At 41.2% G+C, this 15,761-nt stretch overlaps 2 protein-coding genes across 3 annotated transcripts in view; one reads left to right on the top strand and one right to left on the bottom strand.

Moving 5' to 3' along the window:
• The window catches only part of LOC145530420 (uncharacterized), a 143,374-nt gene that overhangs the window by 37,307 nt on the left and 90,306 nt on the right, over positions 1-15,761 (bottom strand). The window lies entirely within an intron of this gene.
• On the top strand, positions 13,315-13,638 carry SERTM1 (serine rich and transmembrane domain containing 1). Its single transcript, XM_081551813.1, has one exon. It carries the CDS (start codon positions 13,315-13,317, stop codon positions 13,636-13,638), a length of 324 nt encoding a protein of 107 aa, XP_081407939.1.

The raw sequence follows: 15,761 nt of genomic DNA, 5'->3' as shown, positions 1-15,761 counted from the left end.
TCTCTTTGTTAGCCAGACTTTTGAATATATTGTGCTGCCTGAGAGAGAGAAAGGAAGGATGAATGAGAGAATATTACGGCAAGCTCTGCTGCTCTGCTTATACAAAGGATTAGCAGGACCATGGGAAGCTTCTTGAAGGAACATGCTTTCCTGATGAAGGACACACTGTCCTCATTTCTGTCTCCTGCCTTCCCTGGTGAACTTGGGAATCCTGGTAGAAGAGTAATTTCAGAGCCATGAGAGGGCACTTTGTCTCCTTATATGGTTGGTGTTTTATGTAACCTCTGCCTAAAATCTGACTCATCTGGTACTCATCAATTTAGGGTACCTACCTAGAGCCTCAGTCATATGATTGCTTATGACTGGAGAAAAGCACTATTAATATCAATGCTCCATATTTCTTTAAAAAGTTTGCAACTGCATTTTTCAATGACTAGATTCATTCTTTAAAAACTGTTTATTGGCTCCTATTTCAAAAGATGCAGACCCTGGACTGTAAGAGAGTTCATGTATTTGGGTTTATTCCTCTTGCCACAATAGAGGACTCACCCAAACCAGGGTGATCATGGAGGTGGCTGCTAGATTTCAGTTGTAGGGAGCATGAGTTCTCTGATCTGCTGAACTTGGAGTTTGAAGACTGTTTGATGCTTGATGTCTAAATCAAGTCTCCCACTTTTGCTGAGTTTATTTGCTAGTTTCCTGTGGGCCCTGTGTGGAACCTGGACATCATTGGCTATTGGGGGTCTCAGTGACCTTCCTCAGAGCCTGCCAACATACTAGCCCTCTATAGAAAATGACTCTCTCTTAGATCTTGAAGGCATTATACTAAGTGAAACAAGTCAGACCAAAAAACAAATTCACACAATCTCACTTATATGTGGAATCTAAAGAACACAAAAACAAGCTCATAGATAGAACCAATTGGTTGACGGGAGGTATGTGAAAGGTGTGAAGGTGGTCAAAAGGTACAGACTTCCAGTTATAAAATAAGTAAGTCATGGGGATATAACATTTGTCATGTTGACTGTAGTTAATACTACTGCATTGTATATTTCAAGTTGCTGATATCTTAAAAGTTCTCATCATAAGAAAAATTAGAACTGTGGGTGGTGGCACATATTGTCTTCTTGTAGTGATCCTTTTGCAATATACAAATATTTAATCATTAGGCTGTACACCCAAAAACTAATACCATGTTATATGTCAGTTACTACTACTATACTAAAGAGTGATGCATGCTCAGTTGCCCTGAGCATGTCTGACTCTTTGCGACCCCATAAACTGTAGCCCGCCAGGCTCCTCTGTCCATGGGATTTCCCAGGCAAGAATACTGGAAGGGATTGTCATTTCCTCCTCCAGTGGATCTTCCCTTCCCAAGGATCAAACCTGCATCTCCTGCACTGGCAGGCGGATTCTTTACCACTGAACTACCAGGAAGCTATATGTCAATTATATCTCAATTATTTTAAAAAAGAAAGAAAACTACTCTTTCTTGAATCAGGATACCTACAAAGCCCCTCCCTTTGACTGGGTATTTAAAGTGCAGGAAAGATATCCTGAGCTGCCTCTGAGGATGACTGATGACGTAAGATGGACATCGAACATCTTACGTTCATCTGGAGGTCCAGAATGAGATTCAGAGCAGTGGGTGGTGGCAGAATGAAGTCATGAGCAAGGCTGGCTGGCCAGTCACCATTCCTGGTGTTCAGGCAGCCTGTCCTGCCACTGTGGATCCAGTTCCCTAGGTGTATTAAACCTCCTCTCTCTCTTTCTCTGAGACTTCACTTCCTGTACCTCTGGGCATCATAAGCTGATGGTGCAGCAAATATTTGAACTTCTCCAAAGCCCACTGAAGAGTCAGGCTTAATCACTGTATTTATTTAGAAGCTTCTAACATTTTTACTGACTTAATGCATATTATATCAAATACATTTTCTTAATACCCTTGGGGATAAACCTCTTTCCCTAACTTGTATGTTAAAGATCACCAATCCTACTGAAAAAACTATGAGAATAGTAACAATGGACACCTATATATCCTTTAACTAATCAGTTGCTAATATTTTAACACATTTGTTTCATCATCTTTTCTTTCTGTTTGTGTGTGTACTTATTTTTTTTATTTTTTTATTTTGGCTGAACCATTTGAGGGTTAGTTGCTGCTACTGTGACACTTTACTTTGTACATGTATTTCCTAATGGCCAGAACGTTCTCCTATATCACACTTAGGAAATTTAATATTGCTACAATGCAGTTATCCAATGCACAGTCTATGTCCAAATTTAACCAGTTGTCCTAATAATGTCCTTTATAACAAAGCTATATTTCCTTTTAATGGGTCCAAGGATCTTTCATTGCATTAGAGGATAAATCTCAACATCTGCATCCTACTTTTTCTTCTCTGAGTATTCAGCTGAATACTAAATAATGTAACACAGCCAAAACTGGATGTAGCCAAAACTTAGCCTGCCTAAGCTGCCAATTACTAAGCATTATTCTTTTTAAATACCCATTTCACTGTGGAAAGCATCATCATACGTTGAGTCTCAGCCATGGAGGACTGGAAGAATGAGAGAATGTATTTAGTAGAATCCATATGTATGAATTATGCTAAGCACTGGGCTAATATCCAGGAGAGTTGGGCAATGTACATACTGTGTAATCAACTAAGGTTCTATTTGTAGTTGTATTATGAGGGGCGATGGTTTATTAATTCAAGTAAATGCTTGGTTGAAAATGTCATCGGAAGACTCGGTGAGCTTGAGTCCTTGCTGGGAAATGCAGGACTTAAAACACACATACTTGTCATATTCCAGTCCATTTCTAAGAAGAGGCTATAAAGCATCTTAGTTTAAACAAATACATGACTATAGTTGTCAGCAGAGAAATATAAATAAATTGTGGCCTGTTTAATTAATTTGCTAATACTGAAGTTCTTTTCAGACAACCTGTATCATCACCTTTTTTTTCAAATTGTACCTATACATGTGATTTTTATAGATAAGAGAATGGCTTGTTAGGTTTTGGCATATTCTTAGGTGCAAATTTTAGAAGTGGATATATTAGATAATTTATCTTTCTGTCTTCTGTATGCCTCAATTACCAAAATATTTTAATGGAAAATTAAGTTTGGGGTTTAATTTATGAAGTGAATAAAACATTTACTATATATCCATTCTTATAAGCTGAAAATTTACAAGATAATGTATACACAAAACAATAATAGACATTTACAGAAGCATATGCCATCAGAAAAGTTTTCACTGAACACATTAGCCTAGATACCTATGGGAGATGGAAGGAAATGTAGAGAAAGAGGGATCAGGTTAGTCACAAGCAGAAGAATGTGCATTTAAAAAGGAAAATAACAATAGAAATGAGAATAAAGAGTGGCATTGGTCAGGAGTTGTACAAGGTCACTTACTTTCTTCTTATGCTGCATGGTCCCAGTGGCCCATAGTTGCCTACTTCAGAGAAATCTGCTTAAATTTAGGGTGGACTTTATCAAAGCTTATAGAGATCTCATATTTCTAAGCTCTTCCCTGTCTCCTTAGAACAGTTTTAGGGGCACTCGAAGGCCCCTGGAGCCTGAGAGAGTCAACCGGGAATACCTTGTGGTCTACCTATAAAGGTTTAAAAAAGTGACTTATGGCAATTGCAAAATTAAGTTTACAAGAACAAAATCTTTCCAAATATCATACTCCATAAGGAGACTGTTAGGAGCATTTCCTGATTGGACAAAAACTAAACTTAATACAAATTGTTTTAATTGTGGAGACAGAATGAAAGGCAATGGGAAAGGAGGAAATGCCATTCTCCAACCAGAGCATGGTTCTCCAACCAGAGCATGGCTGAGCATTTTTTAAAACATGTCTCGTCTTATTAAAAATAAGCAAGCAGGTTTCCCTGGTGGTCCAGTGGTTAAGAATCCACCCTGCAATGCAGGGGATACAGGTTTGATCCCTGGTCTGGGAGGATTCCATGTGCCCCAGAGCAACTAAGCCCATGCGCCACAACTACTGAGCCTGTGTTCTGGAGCCTGCTCACCACAACTAGAGAAAGCCTTTGCACAGTAACTAGACAAAGCCCTCGGGCAGCAAAAATAAAATTAAAAAATAAAATTTAAAAAAATAAGGAAGCTTTTTTGTATACTAGTTGCTCCAAGAATTTAAAAATATGTATTTTTTTCTTAATATTCTTCTGAAAAATTGGAAATGATCACAGCTGAGTGGAGGAAGGGAGTTGCACCTCAAAGTCCTCATTAAAAATTCTGTAACATCTTGAAAGGTCGATCTTGCTTCTTACCATCTTTCTTCACACTGATTCATTTCAACCTGGCCTATGATCTTCAAGTCATTATTTCTCTGTTTGCTTTTTCTTTAAATCAAGTGTTTAGCCAGTAATCTTTTTTCCTGCTCCCTGAAAGTGACTATCATGTTCTGCTACTTCTGAACCAGTTCCTGCTTCCTTCAACCTTTAAATTGCCACTTTTCTCATTTCGATTTGATTCATTGTGTTAATAACATAGATGGGTCCAATCTTCCCAAAGTGGAGGGTAGAACCCTTCCTGGTCTTTTCTAAACATGATAAAAAAGTCATGAAAATACTATGTCTAAAACTGGTTTTATATTTGACCTTTTTAATCCAGAAAATGGGGGCTTTCTAGGTGGCAAAGCAGTGAAGAATACGCCTTCCAATGCAGGAGGCGAAAGAAACCTGGGTTTGATCCCTGGGTGGGAAGAGCCCCTGGAGGAGGAAATGACAATCCACTTCAGTATTCTTACCTGGAAAATTCCATTGACAAAGGAACCTGGCGGCCTATAGTTCATGGGGTTGCAAACAGTCAGACATGATTGAGAATGCATGCATCATGCATCATTGTCCAGAAAATTATCCACTTAAACTCTCTTTTTTCTAAAGGAGTATCATTTAAAAATAATTATTCTTACTAAGGCAGAGATTTTGACATAAAAATGTTCACAAGAAATTTAGCAAAACTTTATTACAAATAATAGTTTGATTTCCCCAGGAAAACAGTGCTCTAGATGTAAGGGAACTCATATCTATAATTGCTTTTGAGACTGTACAAGATAGTCAAAACACTTAGGTTCCTATCTCCTTTTGAAATACTTTCTTGTGCTTTTTATTTTTTTTTAAATTTCATTCAATCTACACTGTTTTGCATTTCAAGAAAGGTATATTCTGAATATTCTGTGAACTATACCTTATGTGGATAATTAATTTTTAAAGAATCAGAACAAAATAACTAGCCTAACATAAAAGTCTTCTGAAAATAATTTAATTATTTTGCTGAGGAAATATTTTACTGAGCCGGAGGCTAATCCAGAGAGATAAAAGCCATCACCAAGGTAAAGAGAGATAATAAGGTATCGGACTGAATCCAAAGCCACCTAATGACCTACGCTAGAAATTGGTTTTTAAAATAAATCACAGATACTAAGCTGTTACTCTGACATTTCTTTAATTTTCACCAGAGTACTATGAAAAAGTCCTGATTACATTTTCTCATCATTCTTTTGAACCACAGATAAAGAGGACTGTTCATTTTAATTTTTTGGCTGCCATTATCCAGTCCAGGGGAGCTTCCCAGGTGGTGTTGGTGGTAAAGAACCTGCCTGCCAATGCAGGAGACAGAAGAGATGCAGGTTCCATCCCTGGGCTAGGAAGATCCCCTGGAGGAGGGCATAGCAACTCTCTAGTATTCTTGCCTGGAGAATTCCATGGACAGAGGACCCTGGCGGGCTACAGTCCCTAGGGTCACAAAGAGTTGGACGCAACTGAAGCGACTTAGCACGCATGCATCCAGACAAGACCATGAATTGCAGGACGTTATTCAGAAACTTCATCTCTCCACATTCCTTTTCATGAAATGGCTCTCTAACTCCACATTGAATAGCAGATAGACTCAGTTTTTTTCTTTACTTGGTTTTATTTTTTATTGTGCTGACACAGGGAATCATTATGAGATTCCACGAATTTTCACACAAAATTCTTCTCCCAAAGCACTGTACTGACTAAGCAGGAGCAGTTCTCAAATAAGCAAATATATGGCAACCCACTCCAGTATTCTTGCCTGGAAAATCCCATGGACAGAGGAGCCTGGTGGGCTATAGTCCATGGGGTCACAAAGAGTCAGACAACTGAATTGACTTAGCATGCATGCCTGGATGGGCTTAATCAGCTTTGAATACGGTTAGTAGTAATATAATAAACTTTATTTTCATTATTGCAAGCCCAAGGGTAAGTGTTTGCCATTGACTCCAAGTGAAGATTTACATTTAAATCTTCACTTGCAGTGGGTGGCAAGTATGTATTGTCAGCACCTACCTTCTCTTACCTAGCATGACCTAAAAGTCCACTAGGTGAAGAAAAGGCATTAAGAGAAAAGAAAACCATGCAAATTGTAAAGGAAAGTTCAAGGTCCTGTATAAAGCGTGTTCTTTTCTAAGTAGAACTAAAAACAGCTGTGCTAAGATATGATAAGTTCCCCTCCAGATTCTGGAAATGGTAGTTTCTACGTGTCCTACAAAGAAAGAGATCAAATATATTATCTAAAACTATTCATTACATTATATGATTAAATTTTACATTTGTAGACCTGGAAAGAGCCTTTACTGTGCATGTTAACACTATATCAAATTGTTGCTAATGGTTTGGGAGGCCCACCTTTTGGAGAATGAAACAGCAAGGTGTGATAACTATGAACTGTTGATTCAACGTCCTAACAGCTAGGGCACTCTTTAAATAATGTCCCCAAGGGAACAAAGCAGCTTGTCCCAGTTTTCCACGACAACAACAACAAAAAACCTTTCAAAGAGTTGCTATCCACATAGAAATGTGTTTAAATAAAGGTCAGAAACTCAAGAGACTGCTGTGCCAGATTGGAGGCTGACTGCAGGCTGGGTTTAATCTACCACTGTATTGTAGAAGTCAAGGCCCTGGCAGAGGCCCCTCCCACATACGCTGGCCACCCAGGGGGTCTTGCAGGGCTTCTGGGAGAGCACTCAGAGATGAGGGCTTATCAGATCCTCTTCCTTTCACCAAGCAGGAAGGTACACACACCACAGAGTATGCTTTGTTCTTCCAAAGCTTCACAGTCCTCATAATCACCCCATGCGAAGGAAAGCTTCCATTCTTTCAGAGGAGTCACAGAGGCTGGGCACTGAGTGACATGCAACAGAGACCCGCCCCCCTCCACCAGGTCTGCTTTACCTGTGTGGTTCCTCTGACTCCCCAGCCCACTGGGCTCGCGGTGAGATCACACACCCGTCCTTCCTCCCTTCAGGAGGTGACTGCCATTTGGAGATTTCTTCCCAGCACGTTTTTTAATTCCAAGAGACAAAGGAATAGCTGGCTGACCATGAACTGAAACATCTTCCCAGATCTTCATTTATAATGTGATCTCTCTGCCTCTTCTTCCATTCTCAAAAAAAAATCACTTTCTGGGAATGGATCAGGAAAAAAAAAAGCATCGCAATCCTCACATGGCTTTAAGTGCCACGTGAAATGAGAGTCTGCTCTCGCTGCCCCTGGATGGGTCACGGCTATGCATTTCAGATGAAGTTGCTTTCTTTCTTCCTTTGAACTTAATCAGTTTGGGAGAAACAGCCCAAAAAGCAGCATCTTGAAACACACTTCTCTGATTTTGTTTCCACAGTACCACCTACAGCCTCATTCACACTGCTCAGTGCCTAAACACATACACTTTGGGTCATCAGCATTATACACAGACGCAAAACATTCAAGAGAGAAAGAAGAGCTATCAATTTTTAAGAAAATCAGAAGTGATGTCATCAAGTTAAAATGATTCTAACAGTGCGTACACTCTATTGTTTCGGAGTAGAAGAGTGAAATGAAGTTTGTAGATCTGTCATTTTAAATTAGATAGTATTCTGAAAGTAATAGTACATCTAAAATATTGGGGGAAGATATTTAATTGTGAAATGTTGAACAAGGATGCAAGTTGTCATCTGTTCATTTCTACCATTATCTCCCAAGGCCACTTGGAAGGTCAGACACTTTCCCCAAATCTTCTCAGCCTCAGTTGCCATAAACTCTTCCATAGACACTTGAGGCTCATAATGGGCTTTTGTCTCAAACAAAGTGATCTTCAGAGGTGAAAAGTACTCTTGGAATATTTACATTTTAAATAGATACCTTGGATTTAGCAAGTGGTCGGGCGGCCAGTTGTGAGTTCTATCATTGAATTGCCAGTGACAGATTCGGTGCCTCCAACCCCACCTCCAGAAAATGATACAGAGCTGGGTAGCAAAGGTGGTTTTAGAAAACTCAGCCAATTTCAGCTGAATGTATGACCTGTACATGTCAGAATTATTGGACTAGCAGAGACCTGGAAGTCCCTCTAGTCCTTCGAGGGATTGAAAAAGACCTATATCTACTGGTCTTTTACTTGGAGGACCTTTTATTATTTTCAAAGCATGATTTTGGACACAGTGTCATATCCTACCTTAGGAGCTTGTGGAGAGGTAGCAAAGGTATCACTGGACAGATGGGAAAACAAATATCAAGACTGAACTGTGAGCTTGTCCAAAGTAAGTGGCAGGTTCAGTTCAGTTCAGTTCAGTTCTGTCGCTCAGTCATGTCTGACTCTTTGTGACCCCATGAATCGCAGCACGCCAGGCTTCCCTGTCCATCACCAACTCCCGGAGTTTACCCAAACTCATGTCCATCGAGTAGGTGATCCCATCCAGCCATCTCATCCTCTGTCGTCCCCTTCTCCTCCTGCCCCCAATCCTTCCCAGCAACAGGGTCTTTTCCAATGAGTCAACTCTTCACATGAGGTGGACAAAGTATTGGAGTTTCAGCTTCAACATCAGTCCTTCCAATGAACATCCAGGGCTGATCTCCTTTAGGATGGACTGGCTGGATCTCCTTGCAGTCCAAGGGACTCTCAAGAGTCTTCTCCAACACCACAGTTCAAAAGCATCAATTCTTCGGCACTCAGCTTTCTTCACAGTCCAACTCTCACATCCATACATGACCACTGGGAAAACCATAGCCTTGACTAGACAGACCTTCGTTGGCAAAGTAATGTCTCTGCTTTTTAATATGCTGTCTAGGTTGGTGATAACTTTTCTTCCAAGGAGCAAGTGTCTTTTAATTTCATGGCTGCAGTCACCATCTGCAGTGATTTTGGAGCCCCCCAAAATAAATTCTGACACTGTTTCCACTGTTTCCCCATCTACTTGCCATGAAGTGATTGGACCAGATGCCATGATCTTAGTTTTCTGAATGTTGAGCTTTGAGCCAACTTTTTCACTCTCCTCTTTCACTTTCATCAAGAGGCTCTTTAGTTCTTTTTCACTTTCTGCCATAAGGGTAGTGTCATCTGCATATCTGAGGTTATTGACATTTCTCCCAGCAATCTTGATTCCAGCTTGTGCTTCTTCCAGCCCAGCATTTCTCATGATATACTCTGCATATAAGTTAAATAAGCAGGATGACAATATACAGCCTTGACGTACTCCTTTTCCTATTTGGAACCAGTCTGTTGTTCCATGTCCAGTTCTAACTGTTGCTTCCTGACCTGCATACAGGTTTCTCAAGAGGCGGGTCAGGTGGTCTGGTATTCCTATCTCTTTCAGAATTTTCCACAGTTTATTGTGATCCACACAGTCAAAGGCTTTGGCATAGTCAATAAAGCAGAAATAGATGTTTTTCTGGAACTCTCTTGCTTTTTCAATGATCCAGCGGATGTTGGCAATTTGATCTCTGGTTCCTCTGCCTTTTCTAAAACCAGCTTGAACATCTGGAAGTTCACGGTTCATGTATTGCTGAAGCCTGGCTTGGAGAATTTTGAGCATTACTTTACTAGAGCGTGAGATAAGTGCAATTGTGCGGTAGTTTGAGCATTCTTTGGCCATTGCCTTTCTTTGGGATTGGGATGAAAACTGACCTTTTCCAGTCCTGTGGCCACTGCTGAGTTTTCCAAATTTGCTGGCATATTGAATGCAGCACTTTCACAGCATCATCTTTGAGGATTTGAAATAGCTCAACTGGAATTCCATCACCTCCACTAACTTTGTTTGTAGTGATGCTTTCTAAGGCCCACTTGACTTCACATTCCAGGATGTCTGGCTCTAGGTGAGTGATCCCACCATCGTGATTATCTGGGTCATGAAGATCTTTTTTGTACAGTTCTTCTGTGTATTCTTGCCACCTCTTCTTAATATCTTCTGCTTCTATTAGGTCCATACCATTTCTGTCCTGGAACTAACTATCTCAGTCTTGTCATTTTCTCTTCCTTACCACAGTTGAGGAAACTAAGAACATGCTTCAGGCATGGGTTCCTCTCTGTCCTCTGTTACTGACTAGCTGTGAACCCCAAGTAAATCACAATTTCTTTGTTGATAAGTTTCCTCATCTGCAAAATGGGAATAATAATTCCACTCCGCCTCCCCTACAAACTAGTTTGTATGAAGAACAACACAAAATGCACAGCCCCTACCTTCTTACCAAGGCCAGAAAAAGAAGGTGTAAAATCATTACTACCAAAGGATAGGAAAATTGAGACTAGATGGTATAAAAAGTGGAAGTCCTGGCTTATCTTCTAATTAGATACATTTATTTTTGTCATATCGATCATCATCTTTTTTCTTAATTTCCTCAGCTAGACTTAGGAGGTCTCACCAGAACATTTTGAATATTTCTTTCCATTCAGTCCACACGATTCTTTCCTATGCACCATGCTGTCTCTGAGTGAAAGTCGCTTAGTCATGTCTGACTGTTTGCCACCCAGAAACTATACAGTCCATGGAATTCTGCAGGCCAGAATACTGGAGTGGGTAGCCGTTCCCTTCTCCAGGATGCTGTCTCTGAGATGCTGCTATTTTCCCTACAGATGAACGGCTAGGGCACTTATCTGCTGTATAAGGCATGGTATTACTACCAGATCAGTGGAACACGTTTGCAGCCCCACTGTGATTCTCTGTCTCTTTTTTCAAAGGATCCTTAGGAGCCTATAGCAGCCTGCTGCTGCTGCTGCTAAGTCGCTTCCGTCGTGTCCGACTCTGTGCAACCCCAAAGACGGCAGCCCACCAAGCTCTGCCATCCCTGGGATTCTCCAGGCAAGAACACTGGAGTGAGTTGCCATTTCCTTCTCCAATGCACGAAAGTGAAAAGTGAAAGGGAAGTCGCTCAGTCGTATCTGACTCTTCGTGACCCCATGGACTGCAGCCTACCAGGCTCCTCCGTCCATGGGATTTTCCAGGCCAGAGTACTAGAGTGGGTTGCTATCCTAACGGAATTAAAATCACCAAAGTGTAATGAGGAGTGGGAGTCTCATTATTTTAAGAGATACTAAGCTTGTCCTGTGGCCTCCTCTGAGGAGTCAGTGAGATTGTTAGCTGGCTTGACTACCTCCAGGGCAGCCCTCTCAGAGGGTCCCTCCTTCTTGGGGATCGTTAGTGCCGCTCAGCCACAGCCACAGTGGCCACTGTCAGCTCCTCAAGGAATCAGTCACTTAATTAGATTTGAGGAATGGAAGGGAAGGCAAGTTGTCAAGGTAAAATGCAGGGCGGAGGTTAGGGAAAGGGAAAGACAGGGTACAGAGGATGTTTTTTGCATCAGCATTTCACTACATCTGATGCAAGGAAATCTGGAAATTTACAACCAAATGGTCCAATGCCAAAAAGAGCTAGGAAGAACATCTTTGCTGGATTTGAGGAAAGAGAGTCATCCATTGGAGGGATCATTCTCCCTCAGGCTGCTTCCCTTGCCCCCACATGGATGAGGCAGAAGCTGGCTGGGATTTCTCCAGTCATGGATGCAAGGGTGGTAGAGACACACGACACCCACACCCACGCCTGGAGCCTGCAGAATCACACACCTTCCCTCCCAGGATGCCTGCCTGGCTCTGTCCACTTTGCTTCTGCCTTTCCTCACAGGGACCACATAAGGAGGGGGAACATGGCCAAGAGCATTTCTTTCCCTGCACCCGTTCACACACATCACACGTATACACATGCACCTCCCCCTCCTCACACACCACACATACACACACACACCCCACACTACACCCATACCCTCCATATATACCCTACATCCCACACACACCATACCACACACGCATACACACACACCACACGTACACCCACATCCATACACACCCATACACATCACATCCCCCCCACACACCACACATACCCCCCCCACACCACACATACCGCCACACACACACCACACATACCCCACACACACATACACCCCACACACAGATGAACCTCCCCCCCCCCACACACACACTGAGCTCATGTTGGCCCAATTTTAACAATTCACAGAGTGCTTCCCTGTCTATTATCTTGATCCCTGCATAATACAGTGTGCAGTTGAGATAGTACTATACTATTTTACAGATGAGAAAAATGAAGCTCAGAAGCTAGGCAATTTGCCTAGCTTCCCAAAGATAAAGGAGAATTCAGGCCTCAAACTTAAGGCTCTTGACAGCAAACCTAGTACTCTTTCTACTATTAACACGAAATCCAACTTTTATCAATCTAAAGGTTTTTTATTCAATGCCTAAAATATGCAGAACAGAGTACAGAGGCAGACCTAAAAGGAAACAAATATGTAGGAATGGCCTCTGATCCCAAAGAGATACGTTTTTATAAATAAGTCAGCAAATTATGAAAAGCAAGCTTATACGTGCAGTGATTCTCCAAAGCATGCTAGAAGGAAATACTGGTCAAAAAAAGTTGTGCTAGTGGGCTGGACAGTGCAGGGAACTCATTTTCTGGAGGAGGAAGGTTTGCAGCTAACTTTTGGGGTCCTATTCTCAGAGCAGGCTTGGAGCATCTGTTGAAATCTCAGCAGATGGAACACACCAGAAATGTGTTTTCCTTTTTATTTTATCTTTAGTTCCTTGGAGAAACCTGGCACCTAGGGTACTATGAGATCAAATAAAAGTGCATTTTTATATCATCATTTGTAACATAAAGTCAGGAATATTACTTGTTCCTGGGAAAGTGACTTCATTTTTTTTCCCTCCCCGATGGATTTTATAATTAAGCCTTGCTGAAATGAAAACTGGAAATGAGAGTCAATGTGACTTCTTTATGAATAATGCACTCAGTTGTTTGGGGTTTTTTGTCTTTGTTTTTGCAGTGTCAAAAGACACCTGGTACCTGCCACCTTTGCTTGGAAACTGAGAAGTTTTGTTGTGCTGCAGTGTTTGCTGATGCTATCACGACAGAAGGGATGCTGATTCTGTCCCTTTTAACCCCTGTGTGAAACTGACTTTTCATACACTGTGCATTCTGTGACCTTCCATAAAGATGTCTGAATCTGACTTTTCCTCTGCATTCTCTGGGAATGTGGAGAACGGAACTTTCCTCCAGCTGTTTCCCACATCCCTGTCCACATCGGTGGATCCGTCCTCGGGCCACCTGTCAAATGTCTACATCTATGTGTCCATATTCCTCAGCCTGTTAGCCTTTCTGCTCCTGCTTTTAATCATCGCCCTCCAGAGGCTCAAAAATATCATCTCCTCCAGTTCCTCCTACCCGGAGTATCCAAGCGACGCTGGGAGTTCTTTCACCAACTTGGAAGTCTGCAGTATTTCCTCGCAAAGGTCCACTTTTTCAAACCTTTCCTCCTGAAGAAAATGGAAGAATCCTTCAGTGCCGCGGCCGCTGAAGTTTTCCTTCAGGGGAAGTATCACAGGAAGCAGGCACCTCAGGAAAGAAATGCCCATTTTGTTCTTTTTCACCAATTAGACCTGGTTCTCCTCCTCCTTCAGCCCTGATTTCTTTTTCTGTTCATGATGCTTTTTGTTGTGAATGTAGGAGTTGATGCTGACAGAAATGCTTGCATGGTGAGGAATTTCACCCAGACCACTTGATGAACCTGGAGCTGGCTTCTCGGTGGGGCAGGCCACTCGGTTGGACACCTGAGGCCGAACTCACCTGAGGTGGCCTCACAGAGGAAGCTGGATCAGGGCTCTGCACTTTTGTTTCTCTTACAAAACCATGAAACCAATGGAGCCAGTAGAAACTGGCAAAGTGAAGTCTGAGCTATGTAGGAGATATTTTACATATTTAAAAGATAAAGTGGAAAACACCAAGTTTAAAAAAAAAAGTCAGTTTGGATTTCATGTATAACATTTCTACAACCAGAGGCAAAAATATGATAAATGTTTTATTTCATTTCACTTTAACCAATGAAAATCACATTTATTGATGAATTAAGTCATATATGGAGAAGTTCTGGAAGACTTTAACTTTTAATAGCAAGACAAATATGTGTTATGATGCCGTTTGTAACATATTTCTGCCTCTTGGGGTTTTTTTCCTACTTATGTTATAGTCTTAATGACTCTATGTTTGTGGAATTCTTTGTGATAATTGCTGTTGCTATTACTAAGACAGGCACCAGAATAGACACTGGAAATTTTTATTTTGTATCTATAATTTCCATCAGTGGGAATCATACATATGGAAAATACTCATTTAGTTGTATTTTGCACAGTAATAACTCCTTGTGGTTGTGGAATTATGTTCCTTTATTCAATTTCACAGTCTTCATAAGCTCAGTGCAGAATTATATTGACTCCAAGATGTCAGATGTCTGTTCACTCACATTAGGTTGCAAAACTTAGAAGACTCCATTGCTAAATATTTATGTTGTTATATACTCTGTGAATGTTACATGTCTCTGATAATTCATTGTTGTGTGTTAGCATAATACTCTACATTGGGATTCTAGGATGTGGATTTATGTTTAAAATTGTAAACACTCACATTGGGTAAGGGGCTGCTATACTGTGGAAGCACACTTGAACTCGGGGGCTTTGTGCATGAAGGGAGGCATTCTCGAGAGCTTAGACATGGAATATGGAGGGACTCAAGTTGCCCCAAAAAAAGCCTAGCAAAGCAGGCAGTAGCTTTGCTACTTTGCAGCTTCTTAAGAGTAAGAATTTTAATATAATTTTTGAAATCAGTGGTCCACGGTGTAAACACTGAACGTATTCATGCTGCAAAGCCCCTGCATCAGCATGGCCCCATATGCCCAGGGCAACTGGACACTTCTTATCCAAAATATTTAATAATCTGAAGTGGTGGGGCCTTCAAGCCACCCTTTGGTTTGGTTGCATGACTTCTCCATCCAGAACCGGAGTGGGATAAAGAATGCACCATTTTTACAGGACATACCTTTGTCATTCTAAAATGCTGAGAGAGATGCGAATTCACAGTGAGGATCAGAAGGGGTCTTTTTGTTGTTTTTTTTTTAAATCCATAAGCCTCACTGAAATCCAATCATATCAGAAGGTTTATATATCAAAAATCTCCCCAAACACTATAAGACCAGCACAGAGTTGCAGCCCTAAAATGTATAATGAGTGAAAATTTCCCCTCTGCTGTCATTTAAAGCACAGCAGTGTGTTACAATGTTATTATGTAGTATAAATGCTGGACTGGAAAAACTCTGCTATTTTAGACCATTATTAGCATTCTCAGTGTGTGTGTGTGTGTGTGTGTCCATACACAACACAGAATATATAATATATATATATATATTTACACCCTTCCCAATTAAGAGTTGTGTGAAAGCTGCACAGGATTACAGCTGCTGCTGCTAAGTCGCTTCAGTCGTGTCCGACTCTGTGCTACTCCATAGACGGCAGCCCACCAGGCTCCGCCGTCCCCGGGATTCTCCAGGCAAGAATGCTGGAGTGGGTTGCCATTTCCTTCTCCAGTGCATGAAAGGGAAAAGTGAAAGTGAA

Source organism: Giraffa tippelskirchi, chromosome 12 (genome assembly GCF_054371585.1).
Source record: "Giraffa tippelskirchi isolate mGirTip1 chromosome 12, T2T-mGirTip1v1.2.pri, whole genome shotgun sequence".
Classification (NCBI taxonomy): Eukaryota; Metazoa; Chordata; class Mammalia; order Artiodactyla; family Giraffidae; genus Giraffa; species Giraffa tippelskirchi.
Note: the sequence above shows the minus strand (reverse complement) of the source record. Positions and strands in the feature narration are given on the sequence as shown.

Bases quoted from the DNA above. Each gene is read 5' to 3' on its own strand.
- SERTM1 (XM_081551813.1), top strand. From the start codon at position 13,315: ATGTCTGAATCTGACTTTTCCTCTGCATTCTCTGGGAATGTGGAGAAC.